Here is a 22,988-nt window from a genome sequence, read left to right as displayed (position 1 = left end):
TCCTGCTGTGTTGTTCATGGAAATAGAATTTTGTTTGGATTTTCTTTCCTGTACCACTAGCTCCTGCTAAGAGTGACAAGCATTTTTGTTTGTTTGCTTGCTTTGGAGAATCTGTGTTCTTCCAAGACCCCTGGTGTTGAATGCAAGTTGGGTCGGTGGTAGCCGGTCAGTCTCAGTGAGGGTTCCGGGCCCAGCAGCTTCGCAGGGCGGGAGGCAGGTGCCCTTCCACATGTCCATGCAGACGCAGGTCTGTCGTCATGAGATGCTGTCCTACTAGCCATACTGTTCTCTCTATTGGTTTGGGGCTCACTTTTCGTTATTTTTGCGTATACAGAACTCTGAAATTGAGAGTTACAAAGTAAAGGTCAACATGATAATTCCCGAAGCCCTCCATTCCGTGTTGCTGAGCACGTGAGCCCCCGGGGTGGGGAGACGTGAGGAGGCTGCCAGCTAGTGGGGGTGAGCGCACCTACTCTGCAGTGACTGGGTGTGCGATCTTTGTGTCTCAGATGCTCTCCTCGTCTCTCCAGGGTATACGTTCCGGGAAGCTGCGGTTGTGGTCTGGACATACAGCAAATGTGTAAAACTCTCACTGTCCGCTAGTGACATTGTTGCTCTCAATTAATCCTGGATTGGAAGTGTGCAGTAAGGAGAGATCATTTCCTCCTCTGAGCAAGTGGGGGAAGGCTTAACAGAATCACACAGAGGAGCTTGTGCTTTCTCCACCACGAATGTCAGACCTTCGTGCTTAGCAGAACGAGGTCCTCGCTGGCAGAGGTGGCTGGGGAGCCGTGGGCTAGAGGGCTGCTGTGTCTGTCTTCGCAGGAGGTCAGCTGCAGACACACCGACCTGCTGAGCCTGGACCCGGCCGTGGTCGGCAGCGCCGGCCTGGCGGGCCTGCAGCAGCCGGGGGCCATCCACCTGCTGGAGGAAGCGCTGCTGCACCTGCTGCCCCAGGAGCCTCCTGCCAAGCGCGCTCGGGGCAGGCCCGGCCTCTCCCCCACCGTCGGCAGATGGATGGAGCTCGCCAGGTACGCCTGGGCCCCGACCCCGCTGGGGCCGAGGCCGATATATCTGATACAGTTACTTCGTTTATTTGGGAAAAACAAATTCTGTTTCGGTTACGTGAGGCTTTATCATAAGAAAGCCAGTGCCTAATTCTGAGGATGCTGGATTCGGGTGAAATTTCACTTGCGCTTCTTTTCTGTAACACTGGTTTTTAGGTCTTCGGGTTCTGGGTGTAAGAGTGGAAGTGAGAGCGGGGTTTCTTGCCTCGCCGCTGTTGCATGGTCGCTCCTGTCTCTCTGAACTGAGTGCCGTGGTGGGTAGCGAGGCGCTGCGCCGGGTGCCGGCAGCAGCACAGCGCGGGTTAGACACCGCCAGCGGCGCGGGCGGCACCCTGGGCAGGAGGAAGGGCCTCTGCGGGGGCTGCTTCTGCCCGTGGGCGTTCTTACCCTCTTGTGTCTGGCATGGCCATGGGCAGTAGTGACGCCTTGTGCGCTTGGGAATTTCAGGGGGCAGAGTCTCGGGTCTTGGGTGTTGTCTGGATAAACGAAGCACACAGCTTTTAAGGGCCTAAACTTTTAAACATTTTTTTTCTAGCTTTATTAATGCTTCCTCACACTTTTTATATTATGTTTGTGCATTCCTTTCAAACAGAATTTTTTTTTTTAATATTTATTTACTTTTAATGGTTCATTTGGCTGTGCCGGCTCTTCGTTGTAGTGTGCGGGATCTTTAGTTGTGGCATGCGAACCCGCTCTTAGTTGCGACGTGCATGTGGGATCTAGTTCCCAGACCAGGGGTTGAACACGGGCCCCGTGCATTGGGAGCACGGGGTCTTTGCCACTGGACCACCAGGGAAGTCCCACATCATTGTTTTGACCACGGTACAGCGTATGTGGTCCAGGGACCGGGGGCCAGTGTAGGGTGGACCTAAGGCTGGTGTGTTTTCTGAATTCCTGGAGAATGCTGGTAGCTTCGTCTCCTCTTGGACTCCTGGGCCGTGGGCTATTTTCCCACCTCCCTACCTCTGCCTCTGATTTGTTACCTTTACCTCCCCATGAGCAGGGCAGTAAGAGAGCTATAGCTATTAGATTTTTTTGGTCTAAATTTGGAGTCAGTGGGCTCTGAAAGAGAACCCGTGGGGCTTTTTTGATGTAATAAACACGTGAAATTTCATACCCAGGGAAGCACCAAACTCAGGAAGACCAGGAGGGGAGTGGTCCTCAGCTCGGTGGTCAGGCGACTGCAGGGTTAGGAAGAGAGGACATTTGTGTGGAGACTCAGAAGGTGGGAAGAAGTCTCTAGAGAGAAGGGAACGAACTTACTGAACACTTGAGACTACCTTAAAGGGGGAGCTTGGCTGACGGACCAGCAGGTTTGTGTTAACGGCAGAGATGAATGCTCTAGCCCGTGTCCAGGCTGTCAGTAGAATCGAGAAGACCATAGAACGTGGAGTAAAACGTGGCATCTCTAGGACCAGGACTAATTTACCTGCTTTGGGGTTCTTAACTACATTCCAAATTTTAGGACTAGACAAGGATTCCAGATAGGTTACCACAGATAAGAGCAGTGTCTCAGCAATGAATTAACACAGAACAGGCGCATTTAATGAGTCAACTTACGCATTGTAAAGCTGTAATTTTCAGATTTTACTTTAAATGCGCTGTAGAATAACTCCTGCCTTCAGTACGGCTAAAGTAGTAAAACTTAATGGTAACTTCAAAACTTTTAAGATTTCATATTTTTACAAAACAAGAATAACGTATCTTTTTTGGTTAATTATAACATATGACATCTTGATTTAATATCATTTCATTAGAGTAAAGACTTAAAAAATACTGGGGCATTCATTGATTTGGACTTTTTTTCTTCTTTTGGTTTGTTTTATAGGCTGTACAGGTCGATTGGAGAGTATGACACCCTCCGTGGTATTTTCAGCAGTGAGATAGGAACAAAGCAGATCACACAGGACGCGTTACTAGCAGAAGCGAGAAGTGATTATTCTGAAGCTGCGCGGCTGTATAACGAGGTAGAGTTGGTCTCTAGCAAGTGCTAGTTGCTTAAACACTTTCGTTCTCTGAATGGAAAAATTGTTAGCTTTAGAATTTAGAGCTTCAAGTATTCCAGCTTTTATTCCTTAGAATTTACACAAAGATTAGCATCAGAAAATGGCTTCATAATAACCGCATGTGAGCTAAGTATTGTTATCCCTTACTCTTTTTAAGAAAGCATCACTGAATAAAAGAAAGCATGTTTTACCAAGTACGATAAAATTGTAAGATGTTACTTCAGTATCTGGTATTATGTAATTGCCATTTGAGTAGATTGTGTTCATTCAGGAAGTAAAAAATTTATAAAGAGGTAGGTAAGAGTTGGTTTTGGGAACATGACTGAAGTTCAGGTTTGTGTTTGAGCTACCGGTGGCCGAGTGTGGATGTGTAGCAGGTACATACTTGGAGTTCAGGTCTGCGGCCTGTGCGAGAGATCCAGGTGGTGGAATCTTCTGCAATTTTCTGTAAACGTCTTATTTTCTAATTTCCATTCTAAGAACTCTGTAAGTAGTAAATAATCTACAGTATTTACATCAAATTATGGGTCATTTAAAGTCTTCAGCTTATTCACTGGCTTCATTGTTAAGTTTCCCAGAGACGTGGTTCCCTCTTGGCTGGGGTTTTTAATACTCATTTGACTATTAGATTCCACTCAAGTTACTCTGTTTTCCCTTTTTTCTCCTCTTGTCATAAATCTGAAAATGGTTGTTCTTAGTACGAATGTTACACAGCCTACAGTGCAAATGTTTTCATTTGTACTGTTTGCAACTTTGTAAAATAATCTTACCAGGCCCTCAATAAACAAGAGTGGGCAGACGGTGAGCCCACGGAAGCCGAGAAGGACTTCTGGGAACTTGCATCCCTCGAGTGTTACAACCAGCTTGCCGAATGGAAATCGCTGGCGTACTGCTCCACGGCCAGTGCTGACGGCGAGGGTGCCCCGGATCTCAGCAGGATGTGGAGTGAACCCTTCTATCAGGTGTGTGGGGTCATGTCTGAGGTCACGGAAATAAATGTTTTAGATGGTCAGGTGTGCTCTCATTAGTCAGGTTGTTTAGAAGTGTTCAAAAACAGGGCAGTAGTTGTGCAGCATTAGGGTATTTATACGACCAGACACCCCCCAAACTGCATAATAAACTGCTCACCGCTTTTAGCTCAGCCTTTCAGAGTGAGCGGAGGCCTTTAAAAATGAACGTCAGCATCCCTGGCGTGACCACCAGGAGAACATTTCCTGTTGTGTCTGCGCGGCATTGCAGTCTCGCTGGGCCCGCCTGCCCGTCCGCACTGCTCTCCTCGGCTGTGCCTGGAGGTCCCTCTCTTCGTACCAGACGTCCGGTTGTCTTTCAGCTACGAGTAGCTGCCATTTTCTGCAGACCGTGTTCCTGTGTGTTCTGTGGTTATAAAATGAACCACTTTAGATGAGCTTGTTTTAAAGTTTGTAGCCTTAGGTGCTTTAACATTTGACGCATTCAGCACCGTCACTTCGGCACCTGGACCCATAAAATGACACCAGAGATGCCGTGGTGATGAGATTCTTGCTCCTCAGGAGACCTGCCTGCCACACATGATCCGCAGCAGGCTCAAGGCCCTGCTCCGTGGGGAGGGTGACCAGGCCCTGCTGACCTTCGTGGACGAGGCGGTGACCTCGGAGCTGCGGAGGGCCCTGCTCGAGCTCCGCTACAGCCAGGAGCTGAGTCTCCTCTACCTCCTGCAAGATGACGTCGACAGGGCCGAGTATTACATCAGAAACTGCATTCAGATGTTTTTGCAGGTAATATGACATCCCAGCCGGGGGTGTGCCACCTCTGTGACCTTTCTGACATCGGTAAACTCCTGGGTGGGAATCACAGCAGCAGGTTCCCCTGACCGACCGCGCGACGGGCCCACCCTCCTCGCGTCCTTGTTCCCCTGAGGCCTGTGCACACCGGCCTTGGTGCTGGGGCCTTTTAGTGCCTTTCTCTGTTTTAGAAAGTTCCGCGTCTTGTGTCCCCGTGGGGTTTCCTTTCTCTGTGGACGAGCGCCTGAGAGCAGAGGCCCCGCCAGTCCCGGCTCTGTGTTCTCCTTTGGTGTCGGCTCGTTCTGTTGTGAAAGCCGTGTCTTGTGTAGAGTCTGTGAACATCTGTCGTTGCCATATATGGACGGTCACTGTCTTTATTCTACTTTTCAAATGTGTTTGAGGTTGAGTAGTACACTCGAAGTTTATCGAAGAAGAAAGATTGGCTTCTGTAGTTGGCAGTTTTACATTATAGGATGTTGTGATTTTTAAGAATTGGTGGCAAATAGAGGCAGCAGTACCCGATTGTATTACTTTTATTGATTTTGTTGAACTGAAATGCAGTTGAAAACCTAAATTAAAAAAGAAAATTACACCACTTGTTAATTGCTCCCATGACCTAATTATTAACCACTCTGAGACGTCCTGTGTAACTGATGTGTTTATAGGGTAGCTGCTGTTTCATGTTGAGAACTGTGTTAAAATCTAACGCAGTAAGTTGACTTGTAACCAGTGCTAACTACCTTCTTTCAGAATTATGCTAGTATTGATGTCCTCTTACACAGAAGTAGACTCACCAAGTTGCAGTCTGTGCAGACGTTCATAGAAATCCAGGAGTTCATCAGCTTTGTTAGCAAACAAGGTAACGTTCAGTTTATACCTACCTTGGTTTTCTTTTACAATTTCGGAAGAGCTTTGGCTTCTGATCTGTTTGCCTAGTGATAGTACATGTTTCTTACTGTATGGGTTAGAAACTGCGTTGGGTTTATTTTACAAATGTACGTATTTGGGATTGTTGAGGTAAGTGTTTAACATGGTCAAGCGCGATTCTGGGCACTGGAGAAGCTTCCAAGGAGTAGTGGTCTGACGCATGGCACCCACAGAGACAGAGGCAGGTCCAGGGCCCCATGAGAAACTGGGGTGACAGCACCCGGCCGGCAGGACCCCGAGTTGGGCGTGGTCGGGAGAGAGGAGCTCGCAGAGGACCGGCCTGACCCTGAGGTGCCAGAGCTTCTGTCCTGGGTGCCAGCTGGTACGGTGAGGCCGAGGGCGGCAATGCCCGGACCTGGAAGGCCTTTGTGCCGCCGACGAGTAGGTTTTATCCTGGTGCTGATGGGAGGCCACCCAGAGTCAGAGGTAACGTCTTGACTGTAAATCTGAATTTCAGTTTTGTAGGCTTTTCAGAGTACTAATAAGAATTGGTATTCAGAACTATCTACCTAGCTGTTCTCTGTTTTAAATTTGGAGAATGATGTTTCAAGTACACTATTATTAACAATGTACTATCCCAGGAGCTACGTTGATCTCTTTTCTCTACATTTTCTAGTTTTTATAACAGCCTTATGAGATGTAGATCCTTTCTTCTCGTTTTGTAGGGCATCAGAGATTAAATAACTTGCCTAAGCTAATACATGAAGGATCCAGATTCTGAGCTCAGGACTGTGATTTAAGCTGAAAGAAAACCAAAGCTTTAAACATTAGCAGTGTGAAATTTAAATTTCATGAGGGTTATCATGAATCCCTTTACCGAAGCCCTCGAGGCCAGGTCTTTTGGGGGTTATCTCCAGCGACCTAGTGTGCATACTGGGTTGGGCCTTGTGTGCAGTGGCCCGTCAGCCCACGACTGATGGCTGTCCACCGCCTGGGTGGGTGTTGCCACGAGTGGCGTAAACAGACTGTAAGTTGCCCTGTGATGATTCAGATCAGATTTTGCACACAGGAAAATTGGCTGCAACTCTGTGAAAAACATGTCAGTTTTCAGTGCTTTTTAGATTTTGGAATCGTGGATGGAGGATTGTGGAGCTGTGCTAAATGTAAAAATTGTGTATGTTTATTTCCTCATCTTCCCTCTATGGCCCGAAGAAATTGAGTTTTAATGCCAGAATATTTAAAATATGGTAGCTTTTGCTCCTGTTGTGAAAGATAAGACAAAACGTTTAAATTTGGACAAGAAACTTGACAGCTGCGCTTTGTAAGGTGGACTGGTCACTGAGCCGTGGACATAGTCACACTCTGATATTATTTTTAGGCAATTTGTCATCTCACCTTCCCCTTAAGAGGCTTCTAAAAACCTGGACAAGCAGATACCCGGATGCTAAAATGGACCCCATGAACGTCTGGGATGACATCATCACGAATCGGTGAGATGCTGAGCCTTCTGAGTTGAAGGTGGTTTCTTTTTTGAAGTTGCCAGAATAGCTTTTCTCCCAAACTGTGGTTTAGACAAATGTGGGGTCTGAGCCTCGTGGGCCAGTTTGCACTGAGGTTGTCCTGGCAGTACTCTCCGTGCGTCTTTGTGCCCTGGTCCATTCCGTGCTGGGCGGGGAGAGAAGGCAGGGGCGTCCCCTCTGCTCCTGTCTCAGGGCTGAATGTGGGCGAGTGACATGGCGGCAAAGAAGATACTGCTTAACAACTTCTTGTTATTCTGTTATTATAACCTGGACTTTTGACACTCCCACCTCCTACCTCCCAGCTCTGTTACGTGCTGTATTCATCACTTCGCCGGATCTGAGATTCTTTTCCTCACCTGTAACGGCCCTGGTTAATCCTAGGCAGGTATTAACTATATGTGTCGGAGAAGAGGTAATAGAGCCAGAGCGGTTGTGAGTTATTTTATTCAAAAACACACAGTCAGTAGGACTGAAGGACTGTGATCCCACGTTTGGCATTCTTGCCGTTGGACCCTGTTTCCTCTGATACTACAGCTTTTTAAAATTTTACTTTTTATACTTTTTATTTTTCAAATTTTTTACTTTTTATTTTGAGACAAGTTCTTACCTATAAAAAAGGTTACAAGAAAAGTAGAACTCTCCTGTGTACCTTTTACCCAGATACACTTTTTTTTTTTTAACATTTTTTAACATGTTGCCGCGTTAGCATTTTTTTCTTTCTCTCCACATACATATATTTATTTTCGGAACCATTTGAGGGTAAGTTGCATACATCTGTTTCTTTACCTCTTTGTTTATCGGTGTACCTTTCCTAAGAAGAAGAGTATATTCTTAGAACCACAGTGCGACAGTAGCTTCTCTGTTTTCATTTTAATCCACAGCCTCAATTTCAGTTCTGTCAGTTGTCCCATTAACGTCCTTTAAAGCAATTTGTCTTTTAAGACAGGATCCAGTGCAGAGTCATGTACACATCTAGTTGATGTATCTTTTTGGTCTCCCCTAATCTGGACAGGTCCTCATGACACTGACACTTCTGGGGACTCTTCTTCAGTTTGGGTTTGGCTGTGTGTCCTCCTGATTATCTTCAGGTGAAATACCCATGGCCAGAATGCCACTGACATGGAGTATTCGTCCTGCGGTTTCACGTCTGGAAGCGCAGAGTGTCCACCTGCCTTTTACTGGTGGTAGCGGTGTTGATTGCCTGGTTAATACTATGTCTGGTCTTGCTGGTGTACAAGCCCTGTTTTCTCCTCTGCAGCTAACAAGCAGTGTGGGAGATGTTTTGAGACATGCCTGTATCCTGCTTCTGATGAGACCTACTCCTCCGTGTTCTGTGTCTGTGGATGACTTTAGCCCAGACCAGCCTTGTGCCGGGTCTTATTGCGGCAGGTGGGCTCCTTAGTTGTGGCTTTCCAGCTCCTTAGTTGCAGCATGCATGTGGGATCTAGTTCCCTGACCAGGGATCAAACCCCGAGCCCCCTGCATTGGGAGCACGGGGTCTTAACCACTGTGCCACCAGGGAAGTCCCTCCAGGCTCATCTTGCAAAATTATCCTCCTGTGTTTCCTTCTAGAAATGTTGTAGTTTTAGTTCTTACATTTAGGTCTATGATCCAGTGGAAGATTTTTTTTTTTTTTTTGCGGTACGCGGGCCTCTCACCATTGCGCCCTCTCCCGTTGCGGAGCACAGGCTCTGGACGCGCAGGCCCAGCGGCCATGGCTCACGGGCCCAGCCGCTCCGCAGCATGTGGGATCCTCCCGGACCGGGGCATGAACCCGCGTCCCCTGCATCGGCAGGTGGACTCTCAACCACTGCGCCACCAGGGAAGCCCCACGTGGAAGATAATTCTTGTAGATGGTATGAGGTAGGGATCCATGTTCACTTTTTCCATATGGACAGCTAGTTGTCCAGTCCCGTTTGTTCAGAAGTCTTACTTTGTGTCACTGAATTGCCTTGGCACCTTTTCTGGAAGTCAGTGACGGTTATGTCTGTGGGTCTGTTTGAATGCTCTGTTCTGTTCCTTGATTTATATGCATATCTGTTCACAGTATCACACTGTCTTCATTACTGATGCTTTATAGTAAGTCTTAAATCAGATAGGGTGAGTTCTCCAACTTTGTTTCCTTTATGAAAACTGCTTTGTTTATTTTAGGTTGCTTACATTTTTATATACATTTGAGTATCTGCTTATCAATTTCTACCAGAGAAAAAAGAAAAACAGAGTTTGGGATTTTGTTGCCTCTAGATCAACTTTGGGAATTGCTGTCTTAACAGTGTAGAGTTCTCCAATTCATGTCTCTCCGTTTATTTAGGTCCTCTTTAATTTCAGAGATTTGTATTTTTTCCATCTGGAGATCTTAGCTGTCTTTTGTTAGATTTGCTCCTGAGTATGTATGTATTTTCAGCACTGTTGTGAACGGAGGGTTGTTTTTTGCATTGTATTTTCTGGTTATTTGCTGTTCATATACTGATTTTCTGAAAGTTTTGTTTTATCATGAATGGTGTTGAATTTTGCCAAATGCTTTTTCTGCATCTATTTAACTGATCATGTTGTTTTTGTGTTTTATTGTGTGTGTGTGTCTATAATATTGTTCAAATCTGCTATTTCCTTATTGATTTTCTGTCTGGGTGATCTGTCCATTGTTGACAGTGGTATTAAAACCCCCAACTATTGTTGTATTGCTGTTTATTTCTCCTTTTAGCTCTATTAGTATTTGCCCTATATACCTAGGTACTTCGTTGTTTGGTGCATAAATATTTACAATCGTTGTATTTTCTTGACAGATTGGCAGTTGGCCCCTTTATCATCATGTAATTACCTTCCTTGTATCTTTTTACCATTGTTAGCTTAAAATCTATTTTGTCTGGTATAGTATAGCTACCCCTGCTTTTTTTAGGTTACCATTTGCTTGAAATATTTCTCCCACTCTTGTCAGTGTGTCTTCAGAGCGAAAGTGAGTGTATTGTAGGCAGCATATCGTTGGAGATCTTTTTTTTTTCTTTTTTCTTCCGGCCCCGTGCCTCATGGCCTGTGGGATCTTTGTTCCTGACCAGGGATTGAACCTGGGCTACGGCAGTGAAAGTGCTGGGGGTCCTAACCACTGGACCGAGACGTAACTCCCTGGATCTTGTTTTTTTTAATCGCTTGGAGAATCTAAACCATTTACATTTGAAGTAATTATCAGTAGGTAAGGCTTACTGTTGCTATTTTTGTTGTTAATTGTTCTCTGACAGTTTTGTGGGTTCATTACCCCTTGTTGCTTACCCTGTTCTCTTTTTGTGTGATTTGATGGATGACTTTTTGTTTGGTGTGCTTTGACTTCTTTATCGTGATCTTTTGTGTGACTACTATAGTTTTTTCCTGTGTTTACCACAAGGCTCACGTAAACTATCTTGTAACACCTGATTTTAAGCTGATAACAACTTAACTGTGGTAACATTCTTAAACTTTATTATGCTTTTGTGTCCTCTTACATTTTAGGATATTGATGTTACAGTCTACATATTTTTATATCATGCATCCAATACCAGATTATTGAAGTTATGTTTATATTTAATACATTTGTTTTTTAAGTTTTAAACTAGAGTTGTCAGTGAATTACACACCACCACTGCCATATTAGAGAATTCGACTTTGGTTTTATATTTGCCATTACCAGTGACTTATATACTAACTTCATATGTTTCTGTGATGTTAATTAACATCACAGTTCTGCTTGAAGAACTCCCTTTAGCTTTCTTGTAAGGCAGGCAGGTCTGGTAATGGACTCCCTCAGCTTTTGTTTATCTCTTCTTCATTTCTGAAGGACAGCTTTGCCAGATACAGTATTCTTGGTTGACAATTCTTTCTTTCTTTCAATATTTTGAATGTATCACCCCATTCTCTCCTGTCCTGAAATGTTTCTTTTGAGGACTTTGCCTATAGTCTTACTGGGTGGAGGGTGGGAGGGTTCCCTTGTGTGACATGTCGCCTTTCTCTTGCTGCTTCCAAAAGTCTTTGTCTTGGACTTTGGACACTTCAGTTGTAATGTGTCTCGGTGTACCCCTGTTTGGATTCAACCTAGTTGGGTTCTTTTTTTTTTCCCCTCCAAATATTTATTTATTTATTTGGTTGCACTGAGTCTTCGTTGCAGCAGGTGGGCTCCTTAGTTGCGGCAGGTGGGCTCCTTAGTTGCGGCAGGCAGGCTCCTTAGTTACGGCAGGCAGGCTTCTTAGTTGCAGCTCGAGGGCTCCTTAGTGGCAGCATGTGGGCTCCTTAGTTGTGGCTCGCGAACTCTTAATTGCCACAAGCATGTGGGACCTAGTTCCCTGACCAGGGATCGAACCCTGGCCCCCTGCATTGTTGGGGTCTTTTGGGATTCAAGGATGTGGGTGTCCATATCTCTCCTCAGGTTAGGGAAGTTTTCAACCATTATTGCTTTAAATGTACTTTGTCTTTTTCTTTATCTCTTCTCCTTCTGGGATTTTTATAATGGGTGTGTTGTTTCTCTTACACGCTGCTACACTCTTTTTCATTCTGTTTTCTTTTGCTCCCCTGACTGGATAATTTCATTGAATCTGCTGCATGGTTGAATCTGCTTTTGAAGCTCTCTGTTGAATTCTTCAGTTCCAGGATTCCTGTTTCTGTTTTTTGATGGTTTTTGTCTTTTTGTTAAACTCTCGTTTTGTTCATGCATTGTTTTCCTAATGGCACGTAGTCGTCTGTGCTTTCCTGTAGCTCACTAGCTTCTGTAAGTGGGCTATTCTGAACTCTTGTCCACAGCTCACAGAGCTCCATTCTTTAGGGTCAGGTACGGAGCTTCGTTAGTCTCCTTGGGTGGCATCACAGTTAGCTGATTTTTCGTGATCCTTGGTTCCCTATGTTGGTATCTACGCATCTGAGTAAATGGTCTTGTTCAGACTTTGCAGAGATAGTCTTTCACCAGTCAGCTCAGCCTGGGGCTCTGGACGTGCCAGCTGGTAGCTTCCTTGGGCAGGTGGGACCTGCTGTTGTGTATTTGGGGTGAGGCTGCTGCCTGAGCTCTGAGGTTGGGGGTCAGGGTGCCGCTGGCCCAGGACAGTTGGGTAGGACTGGGGTCCTGCCCCAGCGCAGCTGTAGCATGGCTCTGTGTTGCCTGCATTCTCTGGTCAGGCTTCCTAGGTGGCCGGGACTGGGTGCTATGCTCAGCAGTAGGTGGGGTACTGCCCCGGGGGTTCGGGGGAGGCAGCCAAGCTGGCCCCAGGGCCAGCATAACTCATCGTTTGGGGACCCAGATCAGGCGGGACCGCACAGCGAATTCCCTGGCTAGGCAGGCCACCGGTTTGACTCTGCAGACGGGAAGGGAGAGGCTCCAGCACCACTGTACACTGGGCTGTGGGGTTTCCCCACGTGCTCTGGTGAGGTTCCCCGGCTAGGCGAGCTGAAGGCTCTTTGGCAGGTTGGTTTCCTTGCCCGTGCGCGAGGGGCCACCATGCAGGCCCCCGGCTGGCCAGACTCTTGTTTGGGAACCAAATGGAGCAGAACCGTGAGCCAAGCTCCCTGGACTGCTGGGCCGGAGTCCTGGCTGTGTCCACCGGCAGGCGCTCTGAGCACGTGCTGCTGTGAGCAGGGTCGCAGGGTGGGCTATGCAGGTACCCCGAGCTCCAGCTGGGTTTCCCAGTCAGGTGGGTGGGGCTGTGAATTAGCTCCCTGCCCAGGCAGAGGGCAGAACACGCTGCAGGCCAGCAAGGCTCGTTGTTTGGGTCCTGAATTGGGCAGACGCGCGTCCTGCCCAGCTCCCTGGTCAGACTGGGCCACCGTGTCGGCTCAGGCACGTGAAGCCACTGGTCAGCATTTCTGCTCGGGCTCTGCTGGGACTGCCTGGCAGGATCCCAGCCCTGGTAGCTGTAAGCCCCACCCCGTCTTCTGTCATACCCTGAGCCCCGCGATGCCTGGGAGGTGAGACCCACAGCCCTGGGCTTTCCTCTTCCCACTGGAGAAACCGTAGACTCGGGGGCCCTGGCTGCGGTCCCAGTGCGGCTTCTCGCACCCTTCAAGTGGGGTCCCTCCCAGTCCCTGGGGTGTGGGGCTGTTTTCACCTCATCCCCATGTTGTGGGATTTTCCCAGTGCTGTCTTGTCCTTGAGAGTTGTTGGTTGGTTTTCCTGTGAGGGGGACCGAGGTCGAGAATGACCTGTGTCACGATCTGGATGATGTCACTTATCTTTGCTGTTTGTGGTGTGGTGACATCACTTGTCTTTGCTGTGTTCATGATGTAATATGTTGCTTTTTTAAAAAATTTATTTATTTTTGGCTGTGTTGGGTCTTTGTTGCTGTGCACAGGCTTTCTCTAGTTGTGGCGAGCGGGGGCTACTCTTCGTTGTGGTGCGCGGGCTTCTCATTGCAGTGGCTTCTCCTAGTGGCTTCAGTAGATGTGGCTTGCAGGCTCTAGAGCGCAGGCTCAGTAGTTGTGGCACACGGTTTTTGATCCATGAAATAGTTAGAAGTGAGTTTTCTGTGTCTCTTATTTATTGATTTCTGAATTAACTCCTTGTGGTTATAAACACACACTGTATGGTTTCAGCCTTTTTAAATTTATTGAGACTTGTTTTATGACCAAGTGTATGGTCTACTTTAGTAAATATACCATGTGCACTTGAAAATCCTCTGTATTCTGCAGTTCTTGGACTGCAGAATGTTTATAATTTTCATTTAGATCGAGGTGGTCAATTGTGTTTTTCAGGTCTTCCATGTCTTTAGTGATTTTTTTGTTTAGTTCCATCTGCTGTTGAGATTGGGATTTCAAAACCTCCTACTGTGATTGTAGAATTGTCTGTTTGCCTAATAATCAGTTATTAGGCACATACATGTTGATAATTGCTGTGTCTTCCTGATGAAATGTGCACTTTAGCTTATGTTGCAGTAAAGACATATTGACGTGTGTACTTCATGTGTATATGTGTGTATATGTGTGTGTATATATATATATACTTCATGTGTATATGTGTGTGTGTATATATATATATACTTCATGTGTATATGTGTGTATATATATATATACATGAAGTAACAGTGAAAATATTAACAGATAATATATTTTTGCTCTAAATAGTCTAACATGATTCAGAACTTACAAGGAACAGTCTTTTATACTCACCATTTCTTTTTCTTTCTTTCTCTCTCTCTCTCTTTCTTTTTTCCTTTCCTTTCCTTTCCTTTTTTTTTTTGCGGACGGGCCATGCTGCATGGCATGTGGGATCTTAGTTCCCCAACCAGGATTGAACCCGTGCCCCCTGCAGTGGAAGGGCGGAGTCTTAACCACTGGACCACCAGGGAAGGCCCTGCACTCACCATTTTTGATGCTTATCATTTGTTCCTGAAGATCCAAGTTTTCCTCTAATATTTCCCTTCAGCTGAAGATTTTCCTTTAGCAGTTCTTGGAATTCAGGTCTGCCTGTGATGAATTCTCTTGCTTTTCCTTTGCCTGAGATGTCTTTATTTCACTTCATTCCTGAAGAATATTTTCTCGGGGTATAGAGTACTGGGGGATCATTTGTCCTCTATGTTTCAAAAGGGAAGGTCATGCTTGTTCAAATGGTTATTCCCCAATATGTAATGTGTCATATTTGGGGGCCAGTGTCAAGATTGTTTTTTTAATTGTTGGTTATCAGTTTAATTATGATGTGTCTGTGTATGGTTTTCTTTGAATTTATCCAGTTTGAGCTTCACCAAGCTTCTTGAATCTGTACATATATGTCACCAAATTTGGGAAATTTTCTGTTATTGTTTCTTCAAGTATTTTTTTTGCCCCAATTTTTCTTGTTTGTGGGATGCCAGTTACACATGTATTAGCCCTTTTGGCATTGTCCCACAGGTTCACTTTCATTCAATCTTTTTTCTCTTTATTCTTCAGATTAGATCATTTCTATTGATCTGTCTTCAAACTCACTGTCGTTTCCTCTTTTAATTCTGTCTAGTGAATGTTTTATTCCAGGTACTTTTCAGTAAAATTTCTATTTGGCTCTTTTTACACTCCCTCTCTGCTGAGATACCTACTTTTCGTTTATTCCATGTGTATTTTTCTAGACCCCTTAGAGATGGTTAAAATAGCTGTTTAAAGGTCCTTGTATGACCTTTGCCGACCTATTGGTCTTCTCAGAGTCGACATCTGCTTACTGTCCTTGTCACTGAAAACAGGCACATTTTCTTGGGTTCTTTGGATTTCGGTGAATTTTGGCTTGTGTCCTAGAAAGTGTGTAGACTGAGCCCCTTTACAGCTCCCAGGGGACGTGGGCTGTTCTGACCCTGCAGCAGCCAGCCCCTTAGACTTGCACCTGGGCTCTCGCTTTCTCCTGGCTCAGGTTTCAGTTCAGCTCTCAAGTCAGTCCTGCACACGTGCCCGTCGCGGGGTAGCCACGGCCCACGCGGCTTCTTGTTTGGAGCTAGAGGCTCCCTTGTCCACTCTCTCCCCTGCAGGGTTCCCTTTGCAGCCTTTGGTTCCTCCGGGCACAACACAACAGGGCTTGCTTCTTTCAGAGTCTTCGTACTCAGGCTGCCACGCTCCACGTTGTGGTTGTCCTTGTGGCAGAACTGGGAGAAGACAGAGAAAAGCAGGACACTCACCACGGTGGCAGAACCTTCTCCTGGTCTCCGCGTCCTTGAAGGTGGCCGTCTCTTGCTGACCCTCAGACCCCTGGGTGGTTGTGATTGCATACTACCCCGTTTCTAGCCGTCACCAGCGGAAGGGCGGCTGTGGCGCCTCCTGTGGCCTCACCAGAGCCAGGGCTCTGTCACTTTTACCAAGATGGCTCTTTCCGGGCTCCTTCCTCCAAGGGCTGACACAAGAGCATGGCGGATACCACCTTTGTTTCACCTGTGCCCTCCCTCTGGGACTTCCTGGCTACTCTGCCTCGTGGAGTGGAATGCACTCTTCTCGCTGGTGACGGCATGTCCTTGTCCCCTGCTGCCCCACTTTCTGGGAGCCCAGGCCCTCGTTCACGCCGCAGGGTGACATTCCTGTTCACGCGTTGCTTCTCCAGGTGTTTACCCAGCACCCAGGGTCCACCACCTTTGCTTGTTTAGCTCTTGGGAAGGAAGTGGGCACTTGCGTGGTGGTCATGGGGTCAGGAGCACAGGAGCAGATCCGTGGCTGGGGAGGCTGCTTGTTGGGAAAAAATGAAAAAAACAAGCAAGAGAGGTGTGAGACTTGCTAGTTTATCTGGCTACAGTGTTTCTAAGAAATTGAAATTAGTCCGCAGATGCACAGAAAGTTAGTTGATTATTAATTGGGGTGAATTTTGTATGTTCAGGTCCTTTGTCCGTGTTACTGACAATGAAAATAATGAAACTAGAATCATGGGAACCAAGTCAAATATGTAAATCATGATACAAATAAGAATAACCTTCTGGTCGTCCATGTGATACAGCCGTTGTTCTCGGTGGTGGTAACCTGCCCGCTGCTTGACACTGTCCACGTATGTGACGAAGACTTTAGATTCAGAGATGAAAGGAGAAAAATGGTGTTGACTCAACATGGGGTGTGCTGTCCATTTGTTAAGAGAGCAGGTTGCGAGTGTGACTACTTTACTTTGTGGAGGTGGAAGCAGTAGATGCTGTCTGGAAAATTGTGTTGAAATACCCTCAGTGATCTTCCAAGAGCTGGTTAATTAAAATGGGGGTTAAGTCCAGTTCTGAGAGTGTATATTTATAGTCTAAAAAATGAGCAAAATTTTAACAACTGTAGAATTTCTGTCTGAATGCTGTCCGGCAGCTTCCTGAATGTCAGAGATTTCTTTTATGAGTCCGGCATTAATTCTTATTTTTCTTCGTTTCATGTAGATGTTTCTTTCTCAGCAAAATAGAGGAGAAGCTCACTCTCCTTCCGGACGATGGTGGTGTGAGTGAGGATGCGGACGGGACGGGCGTGCAGGCTCCGGAGGAAGCTGCTCGGTCTCTGATCGCCAGCTGCAGGTTCTCCATGAGGCTGCAGATGGTGGAGAGCGCACGGAAGCAGGTGGGCGCGCCCGGGTCACGGACGATCCAAAACTGGCGTTCTTTAAACTTAGCTTTTCTTTAAAATCTGAAGCTTAGAGATAGTTGAGTAGTTAGTATTTTTTTTTCTCTATAAGGAAGTACACTTGAAGAAATACTTACTTAAAAATTTCCAGAAAGCCTCTAAAGTTTATTATACACTTGTTAATCATTTCAAAATGATTATTCTCTGCTTCACTTATAAAGAAAAGGTTTTCTCTTGTTTAACAAAATGAATGCTTGCCAGGTAGTAACAAATTATATTTAGGTTTAGTTTGTGGAAATCTATCGTTTGATAATAAGGTCCTTTCTTGATAAAAGTGTGGTTTGCTTAAAAGTCGCATATAAGCATTTCAACTGTATTAAATTATATTTTTCATGTAATTAAATCATATTTGGATATACTAGGGGAGCTTGCTGCTTTAATGACCCTATATTGATTGCTATTATAAAGCAAAGAATATTATTCTAGTACAAATAACTAATATTTGTTTTGTGGGTTTAAAGGCTCATTTATAGGTGTTTCTTTGAGATGGGTCTTGTATCAGGAATTTTTATATTTCCCATAACAGCAGCCTAAGTGAATAAAGGAAGTAATAACTCTGTCAGTTCCCTGCGTTCAGTTCTGGACGAGCTGGCCTTCAGATGCTCTCAGATGCTCCACCGAGGAGGCCCTGCCCCCTCGCCTGGTCTCCCCAGGCTCTCCCCTTGAAGTTGTGGATGCTGTGGGTGTCTCAAGTCGTGCCCCCTCCCCACTTTCTGGACTCAGGTAGTGTCTTCCCTCACTGTTTCCTGCAGAGAAAAAGGAGATGCTGGTTTTCCAGCAGGCCTGGCCATTTCGCCCTCCATGCCCTCAGCTCCGGGTGCAGCAGGGAGTGGCCGGGGCCCGGGGCTGAGGCGGTGCATGTGGCCTCTCAGCAGGAAGCGAGGGGCGCATCCCGGGGCGGGGGTGCAGTGGGTGCTCCCCGCTGCTGGGGGCAGGAGGGCCCCATGGGGGGGCATTTGGGGGTGGTAGGAGAGGAAGGTACGGAGATACGTTTAAACAGAATCCCAAGGGGAGAAACTGGGAATTGTGGACGCCGCCGTGGGCGGACGGCTGGTCTCGTGATGCTGGCTTGAGGTGGGTTGTAGAGCATGTGGCCCAGAACTAGGGACTGGAGACTAGGAGGTCAGCGAACGTCTTGGACGTGCTGGTGGGCATGAGAACTGTGTGGAATGCGCACTCGTATACGCAGATGTAATAAGGCCAGAGACTGCAGGGAGGACAGGGTGGCTGGGCTTCCGGCCTGAGTGGTGGGAAGGGTCGCAACAAGGACGCATAGGACTGACGTCAGTGTCCTCGAAGCTCAGCAGAGAATCAGATGTAAAAGACATCCCCAAACAACCAACTAAATAAAAAACAGAGACACGTATATTAAAACTAAAAACTTCTGTGCCTCAAATGGCACACTCAAGAAAGTGAAGAGAGAACCCATATGATGGGAAAAAGTATTTGGAAATCATGTATCTGGTAGGGGTCCGCTTATCCAGAATACATAAATAACTCTTTACAACCAAACAACACAAAGTCAAACAACCCAGTGAGAAAACAGGCAAAGGATCTGAATAGACATTTCTCACAAGAAGACACACAAGTGGCCAGTACGCACATGAAAAGACACTCAGGGCACTTCGCTGGCGGTCCAGTGGTTAGGACTCCGCACTTCCACTGCAGGGGGCACGGGTTCGATCCCTGGTTGGGGAACTTAAGATCCCGCAAGCCGTGTGGCATGGCGAAAGAAAGAAAGAAAGAGAGGGAGAGAGGGAGAAAGAAGGAAAGAAAAGACACTCAGCACCACGAGTCATCAGGAGGATGTAGGTCAAACCACAGCCAGGTCCCGCCGCACACCCACAGGACGGCTGGAGTAGAGGGACGGCCCTCCGTGCAGGGAGGTGAGCAGTGCAGCCACCGTGGAAATCAGTCTGGCAGCTCCTCCAAAAGCCAGAGGGTTACCGTTTGACTCAGCAGTGCCCCTCCTCGGTATATACCCAAGAGAAATGAAAACTTAACGTCCACACAGAAATCTGTATACAGATCCTTTATGTTCATTGAAATTAGAAAAAAGAGCATTATTCAGAATAGCCAAAAGGTGGCAACAATGCGAAGGTTTATCAGTAGATAAACAGATAAATAAACTGTGGTTTATGCATGCAGTAGCGTGTTACGCAGCCACAGCAAGGGGTGAAGTTCTGATACACACCACCAGGCACAAAGTCAGAGCACAGCTGACTCCCTGGGTAGGAAGTGTCCAGAATGGGCAGACCCGGGGCAGAAGGCTGTAGTCTCTGGAGGCTGGGGGAGGGGAGCAGATGCCTGTGGATGGAGGGTTTCTTGGCGGACGACAGAGTCCCGGAATCAGACGGCAGCCGTGGGTGCCCTGCTGCGTGAGTGTCCCGGAGACTCTGGACTGTGTATCTGTCCCCACGATAAAGCTAAGGTGATGGGTCACTGCGGGCCAGCGAGAAGCTCCTCTCGTAGAGCGACTTGACTTCTCATCATCCTCCTGTGTCATCTTTCTGCTTTCTCTCTTCCGCCGTGTAGAATAATTTCTCGCTTGCCTTGAAACTGCTGAAGGAGCTGCACAGAGAGTCAAAAACACGGGAGGACTGGCTCGTGAAGTGGGTGCAGAGCTACTGCCGGCTCAGCCACGGCCGGGCCCGGGCCCAGCGCCCGCCCGAGCAGCTCTGCGCGGCGCTGAAGACGGTGCCCCTGCTGAGTACGAGGCTCTTCTCCTCCCACAGTTTGTGTTGTGGCTGTGTGTCTTCTCGCAGTATCCTTTGTGCTGCTTTATCTGACAGTTGGGAATTAAATTTGTAAAACTTTTATTAAGTATTTATTGAACATGCGGCGCCAAGGTGCCGTGTGTCCAGTAATGCTACCGCATGGGACTCCTGGAGCTTTTGTTTCTTCATCTGTAAACTAAAGTTGAAGTTCTAAAATGTTCTCTTTAAGACTTAGCCAAATTTTGGGTGTAACAGTTTAATTATTTTGAAAACTTTATGTTTACATACAAGAACTGCCTCAAACAATTAGCCATGAGAGCCTTTTTCCTCCTCAGTTCTTCTGTCTGTGATGACGTGGCCTGTAAGGCTGAGCGGGAACCCCGTGTGTGGGTCCCGGCTCTCGTGTGCACGTCCCAGGTGCACGGCAGGGCTTTCCTGCGGCCTCCCGCTGGTCCCGAGCCCGACTCGTGGGCAGGATGGGGAAGCATTTTCCACGTTGATCCCAGGATCGGAAAATGACGCCGTGACTGCTCAGCTCTTTTTATAGGCTTTTCTGGGGGGGGCAGGAGGAGTTTGCTGCCGTGAAGACGGCGCTCGGTTCTCGTGATAATGACTGGCTGCCGTCGGTCACGGCCCTGTGAAGTAAGCGTCTCCTGGAGGGGCAGGTGGTGTGCGTGCAGGACTTGCCGGGTGACGGCCCTTTCTCTTCTCGACCTCTGCACGCTGTAGGCTTGCCCAGAGCCACACGGCCGGACATAGTACTAGACCTTGGACTGCGGTGGTCTCTGTTGCTTTGTCAGCTGTAGGTCACAGCATCAGTTTAGAAATCAGCGTTACTGATGTACATGCACGAATGCATTAGAAAGCACACTTTCTGTTCTCTGCTAACACAAAGAAGTGCTTGGACAAAATGCAGAAGGGTGATGCTTGAATGAAAGTTTATTTGGTGTTTTAATTGTTGAGCCTCGGTGGGCCGTGGTCGCTGGTGACAAAGAACATTGTTCGTTAATGTGAGTTCAAGAGATTCTCGAGTCAACGTTTGAAGTCAGTTTCTTATACCTTTAAGATTTCTTTTAGTTTAATAGAAAACAACCTTTGAACACTATGAATATCTTCTTTGTAACTTACGTCACTCACTCAGTTCTCAAAAAATCCTGTGTGCGTGTGTGTAATCCAGCAGGTGAGAACACATCAAGCTACTTGAGCAGAAACGTCGTGGCGTCCCGTGACCATTACATTCTCGTGGGCACAGCGTACAAGATCATGGCCGACGCTCTTAGTAGTGAGCCCACCTGCCTCGCTGGGATCGAGGAGAGCAAGGCCAGGAGCGTCGTGGAGCTCTCGGGATCCAGTTCAGAGGATGCAGAGAAGGTAGTGACGCTGGGAGCCTGAGCGCTTCGTGCCGTGTGTTTGTCTCGACCGCGCAGGCTCCGCTACATGAAAGAAATGACAAGTCTCGCTTTGTGTTTTCAAGACACATTCGACAGTTACACGCAGTCAGGTTTCTTATTGGAAAAATGACCTACTCCCCGTGTTTCCTGTTGATTTGAACGACACCCTTCTTTTAGTGTTAATAGTGAGAAGTCTGTGTTGGCTCGATGTGGACGGTTCTCCCGTGACTCTTGTTAGTGGAATCTCACCACCGGCCGCCATTCAGACGCCCCGCCAGCTTATGGGCAGAACCAGCTTTTCTGCTTTTTTGTGTAGCACCTGCTTTGTTGGCACTGCTCAGGTGGTTCTGTGTGTTTGTGAGTTCCCACGTGCTCCCCGCGCCACTTGTGTCCCCAGCCTCCAGCCCTTCCTGAGCCACGCCCTGCGTGTTGGTGTTCAGGCGCCGAGATGGCGTAGGGCCGGCGTCTCTTTCCCAGTCCAGGCAGACCTGGCTCTGCCCTCGAGCGGCTTTCTGTTTACCGGTGGCTGACGGGTCCCAGGGGGGCAGGGTCTTCAGGAAGCTTGGTCTCGCTCACAGCCTGCCGGGGTCTCTGCGTTCCAGGTTGCGGCAGGCCTGTACCAGGGAGCGTTCCACCACCTTTCTGAGGCCGTGCGGACGGCAGCACAGGAGGAGGCCGGGTGCTCGGCGCGGGGCCAGGAGCCTGCATGCGGGCTGGTGGCGGCTTACCTGGCGCTGGGGGAGTTCTGTGACCAGCGGCTCCGCAAGCAGGAGGAGGGCCCCCCCGGTGAGCCCCGCTCATGCCCGCCGGAGATGTAGGGTCTTGTGGGTCCTGTGCTCTCCTGTGTGTTTTTCAATGGCATGTGTTCTAAGAGACGGCTTGTCTGTTTAAGAGGCTGTGGCATGGCCATGCCCCACGGCCGGTGTGGGACCGGAGTTGGGCGTCTCCGTCCCTCCCTCCCTCTGCTTCCCTGGTGCGTGTCTGACCAGCTCCTGTGGCCACCCCTCGTGTTCCAGCCCAGGAAGCAAACTACTTCACCCGGTAGCAGAGGTCAGCGTCAGAGAGGAGCTCTTTTTTTTTTTTTTTTGCGGTACACGGGCCTCTCACTGTTGCGGCCTCTTCCGTTGCGGAGCGCAGGCTCACGGGCCCAGCCGCTCCGCGGCATGTGGGATCTTCCTGGACCGCACGAACCTGTGTCTCCTGCATCGGCAGGCAGACTCTCAACCACTGCGCCACCAGGGAAGCCCCAGAGAGGAGCTCTTACGTGCAGTCCGAGACCGTCTGCTGAGCTGCAGTAGTTGTTAGAAAGGAAGCCCGGGGGAGAGCAGCCAGCGCTGAGCATGCCACTCGTGTCTATGTGTGGGTAGTGACCACGTCTCTCCTCTCCTGTCCCCGGTAGTCCTGGACGCTGCAGAACTGCGCACGTATCCGGCCCTCGTGGTGGACAAGATGCTGAAAGCTCTGAAGTTACACTCCAGCGAGGCCAGGCTGAAGTTCCCCAGACTCCTCCAGATCGTTGAGCTGTATCCAGAGGAGACCCTGAGCCTCATGACCAGAGAGGTCGGTGTCTTCCTTCTGGCGGAGGGGACTTGACCGAACTAACAGATGTGTTGTGTGGGGTGCGTGTG

At 47.9% G+C, this 22,988-nt stretch overlaps 1 protein-coding gene across 8 annotated transcripts in view; it reads left to right on the top strand.

Moving 5' to 3' along the window:
- Positions 1 to 22,988, top strand: part of PRKDC (protein kinase, DNA-activated, catalytic subunit) — a 150,533-nt gene that overhangs the window by 111,694 nt on the left and 15,851 nt on the right. For 6 of the 8 annotated variants that reach the window (XM_033843199.2, XM_033843197.2, XM_033843195.2 and 3 more), the window contains 11 exons: positions 826 to 1,031; positions 2,896 to 3,034; positions 3,847 to 4,035; positions 4,603 to 4,827; positions 5,584 to 5,692; positions 7,079 to 7,190; positions 17,015 to 17,189; positions 19,788 to 19,962; positions 21,147 to 21,340; positions 21,963 to 22,146; positions 22,760 to 22,920. In XM_033843199.2, the coding sequence (XP_033699090.1) occupies positions 826 to 1,031; positions 2,896 to 3,034; positions 3,847 to 4,035; positions 4,603 to 4,827; positions 5,584 to 5,692; positions 7,079 to 7,190; positions 17,015 to 17,189; positions 19,788 to 19,962; positions 21,147 to 21,340; positions 21,963 to 22,146; positions 22,760 to 22,920 (1,869 nt within the window). The remainder of the gene's footprint in view (positions 1 to 825; positions 1,032 to 2,895; positions 3,035 to 3,846; positions 4,036 to 4,602; positions 4,828 to 5,583; positions 5,693 to 7,078; positions 7,191 to 17,014; positions 17,190 to 19,787; positions 19,963 to 21,146; positions 21,341 to 21,962; positions 22,147 to 22,759; positions 22,921 to 22,988) is intronic. The other 2 variants (XM_033843196.2, XR_012327131.1) reach the window with 2 other exon arrangements.

This window comes from Tursiops truncatus, chromosome 17, assembly GCF_011762595.2.
Source record: "Tursiops truncatus isolate mTurTru1 chromosome 17, mTurTru1.mat.Y, whole genome shotgun sequence".
In the NCBI taxonomy this organism is placed as follows: domain Eukaryota; kingdom Metazoa; phylum Chordata; class Mammalia; order Artiodactyla; family Delphinidae; genus Tursiops; species Tursiops truncatus.
The sequence above is the reverse complement of the archived record's forward strand: the minus strand, read 5'-3'. Positions and strand labels throughout refer to the sequence as shown.